At 40.0% G+C, this 18672-nt stretch overlaps 1 protein-coding gene across 2 annotated transcripts in view; it reads right to left on the bottom strand.

Annotated features, from left to right (window-relative positions):
- Positions 1-1344: 1344 nt before the first annotated feature.
- Positions 1345-18672, bottom strand: part of slc39a10 (solute carrier family 39 member 10) — a 33010-nt gene continuing 15682 nt past the window's right edge. For both annotated transcript variants that reach the window (XM_044132527.1, XM_044132528.1), the window contains exons 2-10: positions 16393-17379; positions 15576-15753; positions 11177-11352; positions 10402-10566; positions 10212-10320; positions 9048-9326; positions 8444-8524; positions 5421-5611; positions 1345-4497 (exon numbers count right to left, since the gene is read on the bottom strand). In XM_044132527.1, the coding sequence (XP_043988462.1) occupies positions 4345-4497; positions 5421-5611; positions 8444-8524; positions 9048-9326; positions 10212-10320; positions 10402-10566; positions 11177-11352; positions 15576-15753; positions 16393-17358 (2298 nt within the window). In that variant the 5' untranslated portion in view covers positions 17359-17379 and the 3' untranslated portion in view covers positions 1345-4344. The remainder of the gene's footprint in view (positions 4498-5420; positions 5612-8443; positions 8525-9047; positions 9327-10211; positions 10321-10401; positions 10567-11176; positions 11353-15575; positions 15754-16392; positions 17380-18672) is intronic.

Genomic DNA, 18672 nt, shown 5'->3' on the forward strand with positions numbered 1-18672 from the left:
TTTTATACTTTAACTGAGTGACAGGGGCATTGATTCTAGATAAAAGAAGAAAAAAGGAGCAAATTTCTGCAAAAAACTGAGAAATCTGGAGTTTAATTTCAAGAGGAAATCAGAGGTTGTTAGAATATACTCAAGTAAAAGTAGAAATACTTTGGGTAGCCATCCAAGAAGAGATCCACTCTCATTAAATCTGAGCTGCTTTCAAAAAGAGCTTTGTGTTTTACAGCAAAGTGCAAAGAAAAAGTGATTTGATCTAAAGGTCTGTGAAAAGTAGGTGAGCTAAAGATGAGCTTATTCCCAAATCTAATGAATTTAAAGATGTAAGAAGTTATTTTAAAAAATACTCTCAGCTTTCATTCAGTTTTTAGAACCAAAGTTTCACCAGTTTCATGGTCGGTAACATTCCAATAATGTTTAATAAACATTGTTCATGTTTAATGTACGAGGCCCAGATTCTTTCTGTTCTCATTTGGAGGATTTTCATCAACTCCTCCTGCAACACTTCTCAGATTCTTGGTCTTTTTATGACACATAGGGGAGTTTTTACGCCATTTTATTACAGAACTGGAGTCTAGACTTCTGTTAAATTGCAAAATAATGGCACATCCCAAGTTTTTTATGTTTCACACCAAGAACATTAAGATTATTCACACCCTTTGAACTTTTTCATATTTTAGGACAGTTTTGGTCTCACCTCTCCAGAGGACCAGAAAGTTTCTAAATATTTCACAACTCAAATTTAAAACTTTTTAAAACCTTTACTGAATAAAATTTAAGTCTCGTTTCACAACAGAAATATTAAAAAAATGGTATATTTTATATAATAATGGGCTACGTTTTTTTCCACTCAGAATGAGTTAGCAACAGGTGAGCCAGTTTTAACGTAGCATGATAGAGCTCTGCGCTACACTGCCCCCTATGGGTTTGGCATATTTAAAGTAACGCTGAGGGCCAGGTTTGCTTCATGTGGACAAAAACGTTTCTGAAAATAATCCTGTATGTACGATCATTTTTTAAAACGAGGTTTGGTCTTCATTTTGCCAGTTCTCTGCCAATTGGTGACTTCTGACAGCATTAAATATTTTATTTAGTGATATCAGAATAAAAGAAGCCAAACAAAAAAGCATGCCATACTTTTCAAATCTTTATTTAAAAATAAAAACATTTTAAAAAAAGCACAATTTTCCTTTCAGTTCTGTTTTCGGTCATAAAATCCCCTTAAAATAAAGTCTGTGGTTGGAATGTGAGAAAAAGTTGAAGGGGTGTGAATATTTTAGGAAGGCGTATCTTTCAAAAACACGGATTGGTATTTAACGTCAAAAAACAGAACCAGAACCTGCAGAATTCAGCATCATCCTTTCTCTTTATTCTTCTTCAGGAAAACGCACCAACAAGCTAACAGCGACATGTTACATTTTATACTTTACAAAAACAAATATACATACACATAATAAAAATAATAATGATGATGATCAGAGCGTTTTCTTCTTACGGCCAATCAGCAGCAGGAATCCCTGGAGCGGAGTTCATGTTTGTCCAACAGAACGAGACGAAATGAATCGATTCCAGATTACAGTAAAAACATTCAGGTTCTGCTGGAACGGATCCGGGTCGGTTCACTAATTCACAGTCACTTCAGTCGCTCCTTCTTACCTCCACTTTGGCCCAAGTATTTAACCCAGACTGTGGCTGTTTACCTATTTTAATGTATTTCTTATGGAAGGCCATTTCTGTCATGAATGACAAAAATAAAAGCCCAACAGGAGGTCATAAGTTTGATATAAAAATTCTGAATTTCAACAGTCAAAGTCATGATTTTTGAGATTTAAACCCAGTTTGGGGAAAAAAAGTCATAATTCTGACTTTGAAAGTCAATTTGGAGATTTTAAGTCAACATTTTGAGATAAAAAGTTAATTTCAACTTTGAAAGTCATACTTTCAACTTTCTGAACCAATTTTGAAAGAAAGTCGTAATTTTGACTTATTCTCGTTTTTATGACTTTAAAACTCATTATTGGGCATTTATGTTTTTTATGGCAGCAATGGGCTTCCGTAAAGCAAAGTCTGGTACATATTTTCATTCAGCTTTACAGTGGCTTTCAAACGTTTACACACCCTTTTTTTACACTCTGATGTAAAAATGAGAATTCACAGCCTTAAACTGAAATAATATTTTAATTCTGTGTCTTTTTGTCTTGGTCAAATTTACCTAAAATTTTCAAAATTTTTTGAGTTTTTATCCAGAACTATCTTGAAAAAATAAAGTTTCCTCTTTTTAAATCCCCTTTATGTTTATCGTGAGGAGTGTGAGAAACAAACTCCCTCTGGGTTTTAATTTCCAGCTCCATCTGTAGAAAAGCAACAACACAGCATGATGCTGCCACCACCGTGTTCACTTGTGTGTATGATGTTTTTCTGTTTTTTTAGTTGAATTGTGCAGATTAGTCACATAAAAATAATTAATCTGATATTTTAAATTAGTTGTGTTGATTTGAGAGCCACTATAAATTCATAACTTAAAAAAAAAATAAAAAATGATGAAGGGATGAAAAGGCCGTTGCTGAAACTACATGAACGTCTGATGAAATTAAAAAATTCCTTCACATGATGAGTCCAGTCGGACCTCGTTAGCGTCTCAGGCTCCATGATTCAAACAGCATGAGGATGATTCGCCGCCGGGTGGGACCAGACGGTGATGTCACACAGTGACAGGATACGGTCATGAACGCCGCGTTAGCTTATGCGCTAGTGGAATGTGATGAAGATGGTGGCGCCGGCCGGCGAAGCTCTCCAACAAAAGAGCCTGGAATGACCAAAACGTTTCTTGGCGGCTTCAGCGTCCAACAGAAACGCAGAAAATCTGCATAGATTGGAACCATAAATAAACTGCAGCAGAGACAAGTTCAGAGCTTCAGGTTGGTTCTCTATGGAGATAAATTGGTGCCATAAAGTTTGACTAAAATTTTACTTATTTTAGCTGAAAAACAAAAAATAAAAAAAACGTTTCATCTGAGAAGTAAACCTTTATTTTCCAATTTCAAAATTGTTCTCTAGTTTAAATTATTTTTCAGTTTCAAAATAATTTTTAGTATAAATTCTTTTCAATTTGATTGTTTTAGCTTCTAATCTTTGTTGTTTCAAAATTATTTTTTCAGTTTTAAATCTATTTTTAGTTTTAATTTTTTTCATTTAAAATATACTTTTTTGGTTTCAAAACGTATTTTTTATTTTTTTTTGTGCAAACTTTAAGGCTCTTATGTAGCTCCATAGCTCTCATTAAAATATGAATGTGACGTGGAGGTCATTGCAGTTTGGCTCCAGATCATTGAATCCTTTCAGAAACATGGCGGACAGCTGGACATGCTAAAGCTAACAGGCTCTGGCAGCAGGGCTGGGCGACACAACGCCAAAATAAAAGTCACTATTTCCTTCAAAGTCTGGTACATAAGGCTGAGTTTAACAGATTTTTTTTGGCTCGCTTTCTTTTCTAAAGGACAGAGAAAAATATTTTCAAAAAGTGGATTTTTTCTTTGAGAATAAAGTCATAATAGAAGATAAAGACGCAATTTTACCAGAAAAGATTCATAAAATTTCAAGAAAAAAGGTTTTAATATTATCAAGTTCGGTTCATTTTGTCCTTTATTTGCACAATTGTTTCAAAATCCTGCTACTGATAATAATTTGATGCTGATGAGTTAAAAAATAGTTTCTTTTACTGATACAAAAGTATAACTTCACAAGATGCATGATGCAGCAAAGTTTATGTTTGATTATTTCTCAAATTGGAGTTCTCATAAAACTATGACTTTATTTTCCTAATATCACAAATTTATTCTGGTAATTTTGCAACTTTATTCTTGCGTCTTTATTGTATTATTTCAACTATATTTGTTCTCATAATTTAAAACTAAAATTGTAGTCTGGCCGTTATATTTCATCACTAAATTCTAAATAAAGTCCAGATAAACAGAAGCTGTGAACAAAATGGCCGCTGAGCTCTGAAAACAAAGGATGGATTGGTGAAAAAAAATCCCGATTTAAAAAAAACAAACTCTTCATTAACCAAGAAACCGTGAGTTGAATTTATCACCCAGCCCTGTTTGGCAGCTACTCTACCGATCCAGGTTCCCTACGAACCCAGACAACGTAAAAACACGACATATTGTGCGGAGGAATGCTTCTGTTCCCATCAGGACGCAGCATGATGACATCAGCAGGTGGGACTCGACGAAGGACAAGACGACGACACAGATGGACGTTGTGCTTCATAAACATCGCTAGCAGCACGACGCGACACGCAGACGAACGGAGCGCATGCAGGACAGACGCAGGCGCGTCCGGCCGCTAGAAGCCGAAGTCGAAGACGATGCGTTCCTCAAAGATGGCGATTAGCAGCATGATGGCGAATCCGGTCAGCAGGCCGACGTTCTGCAGGATGAAGTGGCCCAGGTGGCAGCGCTTGTGCTCCTCGCTGTCGCCGTGCAGCATCTCCGGCAGCTGGGGACGACACCAACCGTCAGAATGATGGCATCCATTTTATACATCATGTAGCAACACGTAACATCATGTAGCAACATGTAGCATCATGTAGCAACACGTAACATCGTGTAGCAAAACTTAGCATCATGTAGCATCGTGTAGCAACACGTAGCAACACGTGGCATCACGTAGCAACACTTAGCATCATGTAGCAGCATGTAGCAACACGTAGCATCATGTACCAACACGTAACATCATGTAGCAAAACTTAGCATCATGTAGCAGCATGTAGCAGCATGTAGCAACACGTAGCATCATGTAGCAACACATAGCATCATGTAGCAACACTTAGCATCATGTAGCAACACGTAGCATCATGTACCAACACGTAGTATCATGTAGCATCACATTGCAGCATACAGAATTATGTAGCAGCATGTAGCATTGCATAGCCGCATGTAGCAGTGTAATGCTACATGATGCTACTCTAATCAACCAATCAGATACTCTAACTCAGCATCCGATTGGCTGATCAGTTCTGCATGACGGCTCCTCTCCAGGCTTATTATAGCTAACTAATAAAATAATGAAAACTAAAATAAAGAAATCATTTTTATTAACTGAAATAAATAAAACTATAACTGGAACTTTATTGTGTCTTTACTGAACTAAACACATGCTAAAATTATAGATATAACATACATAATTTTTGTGTTTATGAATCTATTATTTACAATATTTAACTAATAGCTAAAAAACTAAACTGAAACTAAGTAATACTTAACTAATAACTAAACGGTAACTAAGCAATAACTAATAATGACTAGCAAACGAACAAAATTAGACAATCAAAATGTCACAAATAAATAAAACTAAAGTCTAATGAAAAACCCAGAACTATAGTAGCCCTGGTTAGAGGTCAGAGGTTAGCCGGGCCTTACCATGTCCACCAGCGCCACATAGAGGAACATGCCGGCGGTGATGGCGAAGATCCAGTTGGTGAGGCTGTGTGTGTACTGGCCCACGGCGGTGCCGATCAGCATGCCGACGTACGCCATGAGGGCGGACAGCAGGTTGTAGACGATGGCCTGCTTCACCGACATGCCGGCCTTCAGCAGGACCGCAAAGTCCCCTGGACCCACAAACAACCGGTCAATACCAGACAAACTACCAGACAAACTACCAGACAAACTACCTATCACAGCTGAAATATGTCACTTTCTATGAACACTTATAGACGCTTGAAACCAGATATTTATTCAGACCAAATAAAAACAGAAACAGTTTTTCCTCGCTGTCTGAAGCTAAATATGACTAAACTTTTCAGACATTCTGAGAAAATGTCTGAATTCTCAGACTGAAGTCCAAATTACTTTTTTTTCTTTCAGTGATCCTGATCTTCTTTTGTACTCGGGTGATTTTAGATCACCTCAGTAAACTAGATTAGATTTGTGGAAAAGTTGCACTGACTTGTGGAAATTGCAATTCCATGGAAAATTAGCAAATGATGAGTGAACTGATACTACGAAAACAGTTCATGCTAACTTAGTGCTGGGTAATAAATCAATAAAAATATCTATCGTGATCAATAGTTGATCAATATCAATAGATAATACGTGTGATAAAGTATGAGTTCAGATCCAGAACCGCAAGGCATTCTGGGAGATGTGGGCAGAGGAAACTCAACCTCTCACGCCTGGCTAAGCTAAGTGGGTGGAATCAACTCAGTCTCTGGTTGCCTAGCAACGACCCGCTGGGTAAGAAGCAGTTTCAAGTTCCCCCTAACTTTGGTTGCCTAGCAACGGCGTGCTGGGTAATTTGGCCAGGTTTCCCCATCGTGCCTTATAACGGCTTAAAAATAAAAAAACAGCTTAGTGGAGTAAAAACTGGATAAAACTGTTTTCAGTTTGGCAGAATTTCAGATCTTTAAAACAAAAAATAATCAATAATTATCAATACCAGCTGATATGAAATGTTTACATTGCCATCTTGTTCAGCCCTATGCTAACATGAATGACCAATATGGAGTTAATCACTTAACATTTCCTCAGGATCTGATTTGTTTTATGTATCAAGAAGCTACTTAGAAAATATTATTTCCTCTTTAAATATGAAGTATGTTAAAATCCTGTATTTTTTGGGAACTTTAAACTTTTTTAAAGTTTAAATTGTTGCGTATGCCTAAAATCGCCTTTTAAAACTTTAAAAGGTGATTTTAGGCAGCAAAAATCCCTAAAACCCAGGAAGGTTCTGGTATTTCTGATATTTGGATCCGTCTGGAGTTTTTCTCTGTTATTCTGTGTGACGGCGCGCCGCCGCAGCGTCTAGCCTCTTCAATCATCGCCGGGCCAAACGCGAGGAGCGGCCGAGTTTCGGTGGAAACGCCTGGATTTGGAGGTGGGGGGGTTGGCCTACATTTCCTGTAACAGCGTCCTCTTTTCCTCGCTAATTACCGCGATGAATACATCATCGCTCTGCTCTCATTCATCAATCAGGAGGAAGAGCGCCGGCTCGCACTCTTCCTCACTTCCACTTCCTCCCGCCGCATCGTCTACCGCAATTAACACACCCATCACCGCCAAATTAGCTTCTCCGTGTGCGGCTGAAGAGCCCTCAGCGCTGTGACGGTGTTTCTCCGCCCAGATGTGGGAAGACGAGCCGCTCTGGCAGCGATCCGTCTGATGAGCCTCTAAAGGAACCGAAGAGCGAATTCTGGACGTCTGGGAACTCAACACGTTTCCACGGCGACAGATTAAAGCAGATAAAGGCAACGAGGAACACACATCAGCTCCTCTAGGGTTTCTATTTGTTGCTTTCTTTTCTAAAATAGGAATTACACTCCACAGGAAATATTCTGAATATTTTTCCTATTCTGAGTTGTGCGACCAGAATACGAGAACAACGACGTCATTTTACCAGAAAAAAAACAAAAACATCTTAAAGTTACAAGAAAAAAAGAAAAGAAAAAATTCACAAAACACTTTAATTTCATTTTTTGTGTCAAAGTTATGATAAATTTATTTATTTCTTCTAATATTATGAGTTTATTCTCATTATTACAATTTTATTTTTATATTATGACTTTTTATCTTGGCTGCACAGTGGTGCAGTTGGTAGAGCTGTTGCCTTGCAGCAAGAAGGTCCTGGGTTCGATTCCCGGCCCGGGGTCTTTCTGCATGGAGTTTGCATGTTCTCCCTGTGCATGGTGGGTTCTCTCCGGGTTCTCCGGCTTCCTCCCACAGTCCAATAAAAACATGACTGTCAGGTTAATTGGTCTCTCTAAATTCTCCCTAGGTGTGTGTGTGTGTGTGAATGGTTGTGTGTCCTGTGTGTCTCTGTGTTGCCCTGCGACAGACTGGTGACCTGTCCAGGGTGACCCGCCTCTCGCCCGGAACGCAGCTGGAGAGGAACCAGCAACCCTCCCGACCCCATTAGGGAAGAAGGGTGTAAAGAAAATGGATGGATGGACTTTTTATCTTACAACTTTATTCTTGCATTATATCAACTTAATATTTACAACTTATTATTCTCATCATGACAATTTTTATCTAATTTTTTTGTTGCAATATTATGACTTGTTTTATTTATTCTGACATATTTCTGGTATTATTACAATTTTATTCTTATTTTTTGACTTTTTGTTAAAAACTTTATTCTCACATTATTTTGAATTATTGCTGTACGGTTTATTCTCCTAATATTACATTTCCTACATGACTTTTTGTTTCAATATTACCACTTTTTCCTCGTGATTTTATGTCTTTAGTAGAAGCTGTAAAACAAGATGGCCGCCCTGGCGCTGACATCACTTTCAGCTTCGTAAACACAAGCAGTTCTTGGTGGGACAAAATCCAGATTTTCCACAAAATAAATCTTCAACAACCAAAAATCTGGTTAGTGGATAAAGTGGATTGATCTCCCAGCAGTATTAACTAATCGATCATTTCTGATTACTATAACTCACCGAGTTCATGAGGTAGTTCATGGCAGAAGACGGCCACAGACGTGCTGATGCCTCCCGTTATGTTGGAGCTGAACGCCGCGCCTGCAAGATCCAGTCAAACTTCACGTTAAAAAATCACCAAAATCAACAAAAAAATTACAGTTTTCATCATTTCATTCAATCCACTGAGTCCATAATCTGTTATTTCCATTTAAACTTCATGTTTGCTGCTATTTAAAGTGTTTCTGAACTCAAAAAACAAACCACTGAATACGAGAAATAATACATGAAAAAATTCAGAAAATTGTATTATAAGAATAAAAGTCATAATATTGTGACAAAATAACAGGTAAGTGATGAGAAAAAAGAAGAAAGTCTTAGTGATACTGGGATAAAATAGTTGTATGAAGTTATAAAAAGACGATAAAGTTAAAAGATTTTAAATAAACATAAAGCAAGAAATAAAGTTAAAATAATGTGTGGAAAAATGTTGATGCATGAAAAAATTTTAATATTACAAGAAAAAAGTCAAAGCAGTTGCACAAGAATAAAGTCATAATAATAGAAAATTAAAGTTGTAATATTATGAGGATGAAGCCATGATGTGTTAAAATGCGTCTCCCACCGATCGCCAGGCCGTCGCTGAAGTTGTGCATCCCGTCTCCCATGATGACCATCCAGGCGATGCTGGCGATGCCGGCGTCCTTCATCTCCTGGTCCGAGTGGCAGTTCCCTCCGTGTCCGTGTCCGTGTCCGTGTCCGTGTCCGTGCTTGCGGGCCTTGCGGCCTCCGTCCGTGCCGGGCGCCAGCGGCGTTTTGGTGGTGGGGGAGTCGGGCGGCTGCAGGTCGCTGAGCTGCGTGTCGTTGTGCGCGTTGTCGCAGGAAACGGCGGAGCTCTCCGGGTCTGAACGAAAGAGGAGGAAACGTCACAACCAGGACCTGAGCGTCTAAACCTGGGGCGCGTGGGCCAAATGTGGCACCTCGGCTGAGAGTGTTTAGTTTTAAATCACTGCAGGATTATTACAAACAAATTAAAATTATATTGGAGGGAGAAGGTTGGAGGCATTCAACTGTTAATCAGCAGCATTTTCTTTAATCTCCTAGGTAATTAGTGACACTAAAACAGACTTTGGTGCATTCAAATCTGCTACTGATTAACTTTTTAAAATTTGTTAAATACAGAAAATGTGATCCAAAAATGTCAAGAAATTCTTCTATTTATTTTCCCCCAGAGAAACTCTTCAAACATTTACACACTGGAGGTCGTTCGTCTAAAACACGTTAAAATTTTGGCTTTAGCACAATTTACTGCGACGGAGAATTAAGCTATGCTAATAAAAAATAAACCGAATTACACGTACAAAGTCAAACTATGAGACATAATGTAACGAGAATAAAGTCGTAAAAGTATGAAAATAAAGTTGAAATAATATATAATAGTTGTATTATTCTGACTTTATTATATTATTATTACATCTCAACTTCCTTGTTTTTACTTGATTAGTAATAACATTACTTTTACGCTGAAGTAATCCTGACTCCTCAATTTGTTCACTTTGATAAAGTTTGTACACCCTGTTCTCGCCTTTTGGCTGCTGTGATAAAGTTTGTACACCCCGTTCTCGCCTTTTGGCCGCTGTGATAAAGTTTGTACACCCCGTTCTCACCTTTTGGCTGCTGTGATAAAGTTTGTACACCCCGTTCTCGCCTTTTGGCTGCTGTGATAAAGTTTGTACACCCCGTTCTCGCCTTTTGGCCGCTGTGATAAAGTTTGTACACCCTGTCTCACCTTCTGCCAGTGGTTTCAGGTTCAGCCATTCTGCGTCGGAGCGGCGGCTCAGCTGATGGTCCGACAGCTTCCTGCCGATGTTCCTCTCCTGGTGCTGCCTCCTCAGCTCCTGCGGGGAAACGACAGCAGGTATGAGGCGGTTCTGATGGGCGGTCCTGATCGTCGGTTCTGATTGGCCGACCCATCTCACCCTCTGGTCTCTGTAGTGCTTGAACATGCCGATGCAATGCTCGATGATGAAGAGGAGGTAGATGCCGGCCAGCGCAGTCAAGCCCTTCCACACACCGTCGAAGGCCGTGAGCAGATCGACGTCGGCGTCGGCGTCTTGCTGGCTGTGGTCGTGATGACCCTGAGACTGCAGAGAGGAAACCAGACGGATTACACGGCGTTGGCGTTATTTTTCTGTTTTTAGATGAAAAGAATGACTAAAACAGTTCCAGAAAATAAACTTTGAAACATCCTGCAGGTTGTTCTAGAGTTTGGTCCAAATGATACCAATGTTTTCTATACATAATTTACACAATCAAGAGTTATGAGGTCACAATGACAGGAAAGCCCATTCCAAACAGAAAAGAAAAGTTTTAAAAAAAGCCAAAGGAAATCATAATTAAAGCTTAAAAGTTATAATCATAACAATTAGTCATAATTACATGTTTTAAATAAATTAAATGTCTTAATTAAGATTCTAAAGTCATAATTATAAAAATAAGTCTGAATTATGGGTTTTAAATTCATTCTTAGGCATTTTAAAGTAGAATTATGAGAATAAACGTCATAATCACCAGGTAACTAACCCTAACTAACTAACATTTAGCGTTAGCTATTATTTTAGCAAAGCTAAGAGCCTAACATTAGCTCCACTATTAGCAGATTGTCTAAAAGCTCTGAGCCTTTTATTTTTATTCAGCTGCTGTTTGGATCCAGTCTTTCCGACCCAGAAGGTTTTCGGGTCGGGCTGAACTCACGTGAGGCAGCAGGTGAAGGAGAGCGTCTCCGCTCAGCGTTCCCACCGCTAGCGCCACCAGGAAGGTGAGCAGGAACTTGAAGCAGGACTGCTTGAGGATGGGGACGAGAACGACCCCCAGAAGGGACAGCAGGCTGATGATGGTGATGGAGACGAAGCCCCAGATCCACACCCACACTGCACAGACCACAATCAGAAAAGACTGATATTATCAATACATCAACAAAATAAGCAGCATTGGGGCGTGTTCCAGTGGCGTAGAGGTTAGCGCGCCCCACGTTTGGAAGCCTTCAGGCCTCGACGCGGCCATCGCGGGTTCGATTCCCGGACCCGACGACATTTGCCGCATGTCTACTCCCCTCTACTTCCCCCTTTCCTGTCAGCCTGCTGTGGTATAAGGGACACTAGAGCCCACAAAAAGGACCCCCTGGTGGGAAACCCCCCCCCCCCAAAAAAACAAAAAAACATAAGCAGCATTTTCAACACAGAAAACACTTTTTGCTGCTAAATTATCGGATAAATACACACGTAAGCTCAACAACAGAGATATTTATTGTTTTAATGTTATTTAGATCATTAAATCATCAGATGATGTAATATTTGCTCCAATAAAGCTAATTTATCAGGTTAAAAGTAGGCTTTGAAAACTGACCAGTTTTAAGCAGGTACTTGGTGCGTCAGATTTACACAAAACGAAGGTTCTGGCTCCAGACTTTTGGAAGTAAAAAAAAAAAGAAGAAAAAAAAGAAAAACCAAGAATAAAGTGCATTAAAATCTGTAACATGTTAAAGTGTATGTAATTAATTATTGCATATAATTTATTGGGTTCTACATTTATGTTTTGATTGAATATGACTCTTTATGCCTTTGTATGAATTGAATGTGATTTTCTGGTTGGGGCAATGGTCCCCTCTGGCCCCCCTCTGGGGGCAGTCACTGCAGAGGCAGAAACAAAGACAAAGAAAGAAAGAGGGAAAGACAAGAGAGAGAAAGATAGAAAGAAATAAAGAGACAAACAAAGAAAGAAAGTAAGAAAGGGAGATAGAAAGAAAGACAGACAGAATATTATTTAAAGTGTCGTCCGCCTGTCGGCCGTTGCCATGCCGACCGAGTCGTGGGTGAGAAACGTTTGTGACCCTCTCCTCGGAGACGACCAAAAGTTTAATGTCGGATCAAATTGAACGTCACGGCGAGTCTGTGCTGGTTGCCATAGCAACGCTCATATTCAGCCGAGGAACTGGGATAAACTCGAACCTCAAACCCAAACCAGTGAAACCATTTAAACCAGCTACTGCAGCAGTTTTACTGGTTCACACTCGGTCCAACGTTTGTTCTGGATTCCCGTTCCGTTCATCTGTACTGCAGTAAACGAGAGCGGCGCAGAGGACAGGCGAGTTCTGGAGGCGGCTCAGCTGGAGCTCATAAACCCGACGGAGCGCTGCGGCCGTAACTGCAGACGCAGCGTCGTAAAAACCAGCGCAGGAGTTCGTCCTTTAAAATCAGCTTTAACCAAAACTACGACACGTTTCACAGACTGCAGCTCCGTCTGCATCAGCAAAGGATTATTATTTAACTACAAACATTTTGTTGTCGAGTTAAACTTTACCCAGAGGCAAAACAAACCCTGAATCAGAGCTTAAAACCACACAGCGTTAGAAAATAATGCTTTTTAAGTTTATAATTAATGTTACATTTGATGGCTGAAAATACCAACAAAAACACTGGAGATAGCAACAAAAACAAATGTTTTTGTTTACATTCCTGCTCTCCCTTTCTTATTAAAAACACCAGAAGAAATAATAGCATCCATTTTTATTTGTGTAGCATTAAGTCAGCGTCTGATTGGCTGATCAGTTCTGCATGACGGCTCCTTCCCAGGGCTACAACAATCCTGGGTTTTCATTATAGTTTAATGTCGTTTTGAGACGTTTTGTTCAGTTAGTTTTAATTAGTTTTTAGTGTGTTTGCTATTATCAATTAGATATTAACACTTAAATACTTTCTAGTTTCAGTTTAGTTTTTGTTAGTTATAGTAGTACTTTACATACTTTGGTTAATTTAGTTTTTAAAGGGGCAATATTATGCACTTTCCGGGCACATAGTGCCATTTGATAGCACTATAATGTAACCATGTTAACTTCAGTTGTTATAAAAACACCATAAATATCAAATATGACTTGAAACAAATGTGACTTTTTAATTTAGCCTGGAAATTGGGCCTCTGTCTCTTTAAAAACTCCAGCTGTGAACATTTAACTTTCATTATTCAGAGCATGAAGGCAGGAAGAGAGCGAGAGAACAAAGAAAGAAAGCTAGAAGAAGAATAGAAAAAGAAAACAGACAAAAAAAACAGCGAAAAAGGAAAAAATGAAAAAGAGGGGGAAAAGAGGAAAAAGAAAGATAGAAAGAATGAAAGAAAAAGAAAAAAAAGAAAGAAAATGATGCAAGAAAAAAACCCCAAAGGAAATAAAAGACAAAAATCAGAAGAAACAAGCAAAGAAATAAAGAAAAGGAGGAAGGAAAGAAAAAGAAAAGAGAGATAGTGTTGTCAGTCTGAGCTGCAGTTTTCAGGATGTAAATATCGCAGACGGATCATTATGGAGGACAAACATCACAGATAACCTTCTCTCTCATGTTTTCCTGTTTTCCCGCGCCGTACAGGGAAACGGTTTCACAGCTCGCTGCGTTCCCATTTGTCGCCGTTGGAGCTTCGCCGCCCTGAGCGGCGGCTGTACATCAGCCGGGCGGTGCGTCGCCGCCGCTCCCTCACGCTCACGCAGCTCGTTACCTTAATGCAGGTGTGGCGCTGCGGCGCAGCAACAAAGGACAGAAGACGAAGGCTTCTCTCCAATTGTGCCGAGAAATGGCCAACGGCTTCCTAATTGGCTCGGCGAAGAGAGGGTGTGAGCGGCGGCGGCGGGGGGGAAGCTCCCCATGAAGGCCAGCAGGAGGTAGATGAGAGGCAGCGCCGCAGCGCTTCCTGATGTCTAGCGCCTCTAGTTTCCCTCTAATGAGGAGCCATCGCTGCCCTTTTGACTTGTTTTACCGTCATCATTTCCATTTTTATGATTATTGTGAGCAGCAGCATGGGGCTCATGTGATGCAGGTTCCTCCATGTTTAATAACTGAACTTTATTCCATCCGGGAAGAAAAAAAAACATCTTAAAGTTCAAATTATTGCAGCTGAAATGGAGGAAGCTGACTTTTTAAGCACTAATTCTCATTGAATTAGGCTGAGCGGGACATTTTATGACCCCTCCACTCACCAAGCTGCTCAGCGTCACAACTTCCAGGATAACACCGGAAACATTTTCATTTAACGTAACTGTGGGCTGCATACGTTCTTAATATATGGCTTAATCAGGGTAAGCGATTACTGGTTCTGGACTTATCGGTATAAAATGTTTATGGTTTTATGGGTTGTATTTCTGGAACTTGTTACTCATTAACTGTGCAACTCTGTGCTTTCCTGTTTTAAAGGCTAATAAACGTAACCCCAGAGAAGGTCACCGCTCAGAGTCACTTTCCTTATATCTGCTCCTTCTGCCAACATGTAAACACAGAATCCGCCATTATAGCTAAACCTGTAAATAAAGGAGCAAGCCGTGAAACTAAAAGCTCTGGACCTTTAACATGTGTAAACAGGTGAATTTTATTACAGTATTCAATGCTAACATGCTAAATGTAGCTAATTTTAGAATATAAGCTAATAACTGGATAGTTTAGCATGTTAGAAAACATTAGCCTTGTAGCTAAGGACACATATAAGCTGCAGTGTTAGACGCAATACGTTGCTATGCAATTAGCAGTGGTTTTCCAGCTAATGCTACCATAGTAGCAAATGCTAGCATACTTCCTAACATTAGCATAGCTAATAATCTTTGCTATTGACACCAACTAATACTTAGCATTTTAGAAAATGATAACATATCTCAGTAGGTTAGAAAATGTTAGCATTGTAGCGAAGGAGAGTACATACGCTAAAGCTTAATAGTAATCCCACATGGTATTATTAGTTTATTTTTATGTAGCTAATACCTTTTGCTATTCACTAACAATTGCTTGTTAGGATTTTAGAGGACGATAGCATATAGCAGTCAGGATAGCACAAGTACTTTTTAAACGCTTGGGCTGTTTTTAGAAGCAGCAGATCCAAATGGAAGAACAAAATGTGAATTTTTCACAATAAATTCCCTTTAAATGTGAACTGATTTCAGGCCTAAATCACCAACAAAACTTTCATTATAATCCAGAAGAATTTCTTCTGGATTTTTCAAGTTTAATTTCATACCAGATTTTTTTTTTGCACACCTGACCAGCATGAATCAGAGCTCCTTTATTGTTCTCCTCAGACTTCTGCTGGTGCCTGAACCACGGGCCGGATCAATGTGGCTGCTTACCAGAACTGATGGGCTCCAGGGCTTCCTGCTCCACCTCCATCTGGTGGTAATGGCGGATGCAGACGCGGCTGTCTATCTGGTAGAGCAGGGCGGGGCACAGGTAGGTGAACTCGCTGGGGGAGATGACCGAGTCGGGATGCAGGCCGTAGTAGGTGAGGAGCTGAGTCAGGTTCAGACACTGGCCAGGCGGAAAGAGTTAAAAAGTAAGAAAACTACTTTAGTAATCTAATTAAATCCATTAATAAATTATTTTTAACAGAATTTGAACCAGGTGAAGTGTTCATCGTTTATCTTACAAAATACCCTTAATAAAAATACTAAATATAGTTTTATTCATTACTGAAAAGCATAGATACATGATACCATACTAATGAATTATAGAGCATTAAATGTGGATTTGGTAATGGTGAGTGAAATGCATCATCAAAGAAACATAATAAAACCGTATGCATAATATAAATTACCAACTAATTGTATAATCAATTAATACTCCAATTAACAATCACTAAACGAGTTGACGATTATTTGAATAATCGATTAATCATGATCAATCCAACTAATCACAACCAATCATGATTAATCAATTACTGAAATAATCAACAAATTTTAGCAATCGATTTAATACTCTAGTTAACAATTAACTAAATGAGTTGATTATTTAATAAATTAATCACAATTTATTTGATTAATCATTTCAGACCTAAATACCAGAATCATATCAGCTAACGTTTTAGGGAGTAGAAAGACAAAAACAGGAGCATCCAAAATGATTTCTGAATAATTATTGATCAGTTAATCAATCAGGGTGAGGTTCTACCTCCTCATGCTGGTGCGTCATTCCACCTGGATGTTCTGTAATCCCTGGTGAACCTGGAACCACAGCAGCCACACCCGGAGCCTCTCTCTTGTCTTTATGAGGGTGGTCATGACCACCAGATTGGGTTGTTTCAGGTGTGGGTGACTTGTTGGGCCTCCGCTGGCCTCTGACCTTTCCCGGCCTCCTGGTCCTCCTGGGAGGATTTTGCGTCGGACCGACCGGCGGCTCCAGCTGTCCGTCGGTGAGATTGTGTCGGTCGTGTCTGTGGTTTCTGTGGCCATGATGCACAGAGGTCAGATGTTTGCGGCTGGTCTGTACCTCTGTTTGCTGGTGTGGGTGGTCCTCATCACGGCTGTAATCACGCCTATCATGATCAGACTGTTCCTGGTTCCCACTCGGCTCACCAGTAGGCGGACTGGAAGCAGTGGTGTGGCTGCATCGTGTGGGAACCTGTTCTGTTTGTGGAGGACGGGGCTTGTGGTCATGATGGTCATGACTGTGGTCATGATGGTCATGACTGTGATGATCATGATTGTGGTGGTCATGATTGTGGTCGTCGCTAGAGGATGTGTGTGAGTGAAGCCCTTCCTGAACGTCCAGTAGGTCAAGGTGGGCTACATGGTCATGACCCAGATCCTCATGATCCACACCTACCAACTTCACTTCCCCTAAACCCAGACTTATCAGGAGACTCTGGAAGCCTTGGAAGTCCAAGCGGTCTTTCTGTCCGTAGCGCCTGAACAGCTTCTGGATATAGAAACGCTGCTCTTCCTCTAGAGGTCCCCCTTCTTCAGCGTCAGACTCGCTGGTGGCTCGGACATACGGAGCCTCAGAGATCTGCCGGTCGTTGTGCTGATGTCTGACGGTTGGGTGGTCATGTCCGTCCGCGTGGCAATGGTTGCAGTGATGGAAGATGAAGGTGAGAACGCACAGGAAGCAGAATTTGGTGTGTACGTGCACTCGCATTGTGTCCTCGTTATTGGTCCCCTGCAACAAAAACAGAGTCACTTAACCACAAAGGCGCCTAAAGAGGCAAAATTGAAATTTAATTCAGAGGTAATAACTCACTAAAACACCAACGAGTCACTGAAATGCTTATTCAGGGACAAACACGATGATGTAACGATTCACACCAAAACAATGGACTACAGACTCACTGGAACACTGAAAACTGATCCAGTGAGTCACTGCACTGCGTCCGGCAGACTCGGTTCAATTAGGGTCCAAAGTTGCAACATTTGCTACATTTTCAGCTGCTTAATTCTCTTTCACAATGAACTGAGTGAAACCAACAAAATATTTTGAAAAATCAGTACCCCTCCTCACCTGTGGGGGCGCTGCACAAAGAAACACTGAAGGAAATGACAGTCTGAAGAAGACACCGAGTGAAACTTCATTCATCACAAAATGTAATCAAAAATTCATTTGTGAGATTTTAGTCTTTGGTAAAAGAACCACGAGCCATGTCTCGAGCTAGCGCTCAACATTTACCCAGAATGCCTTGAGCCATACTCCGCTTTCTACAACGGAGTATTAGCACCATTGTAAATGGGGAAAAAACGTCCATCAAAAAACTTTAATGGTTTATTTTCAAGAAAAGAAAGGAGAAATGTTCAGTGTTTTAAAAGTAAAAAATGTTCAACTTTTAAAATAAACTCCAAATTTCCAAGTCTGGACGATAGCATATAGCAGTCAGGATAGCACAAGTACTTTTGTGCTATCCTGAAACAACAATTTCTGTGTTTATTCCAGCAAAATTTTTGACTTTTCAAATTCAGATTTCAAAGGTTAATCTCAACATTTCTGAGTTCTTAGCAAATTTCCAGCTTTTGGAGCTCAGAAATCTCAGATTTCTTTTCTGGAAAACGTCTGAGTTTTGTGGCAGAAATGTTCTCCTCATTCTTTATTTTTCTATCTACAATGACCCCAACATGATGTCACAACTTTCTGCTTTTGGAGTCACATCCTCATTCAAACCGCACCAGAGTTCACTTCAACCAAACATACACCAAGGTTTATAGGCGGACCAGAGTTAAATTATTTTCACACCAGACTTTCTAAACAAACAAACTGGAGTTGGATTAAAGCAGAGCAAACACAGCTGACTCACCAAACTATCACTCACTGATGTAGCTACTCAATGAATCGCTGACACGTTAACTCAGTAATAAACCGCCTCCCTGACAAAGTGACTTGCTGAACACTGACACACTAATGCAGTGACACACTGATCCAGTGCTGCACTTAACCACCGACGCACTGCAGGATGACGAGTCTCCA

The sequence above is a fragment of the Gambusia affinis genome, linkage group LG11, assembly GCF_019740435.1.
Source record: "Gambusia affinis linkage group LG11, SWU_Gaff_1.0, whole genome shotgun sequence".
Lineage (NCBI taxonomy): Eukaryota > Metazoa > Chordata > Actinopteri > Cyprinodontiformes > Poeciliidae > Gambusia > Gambusia affinis.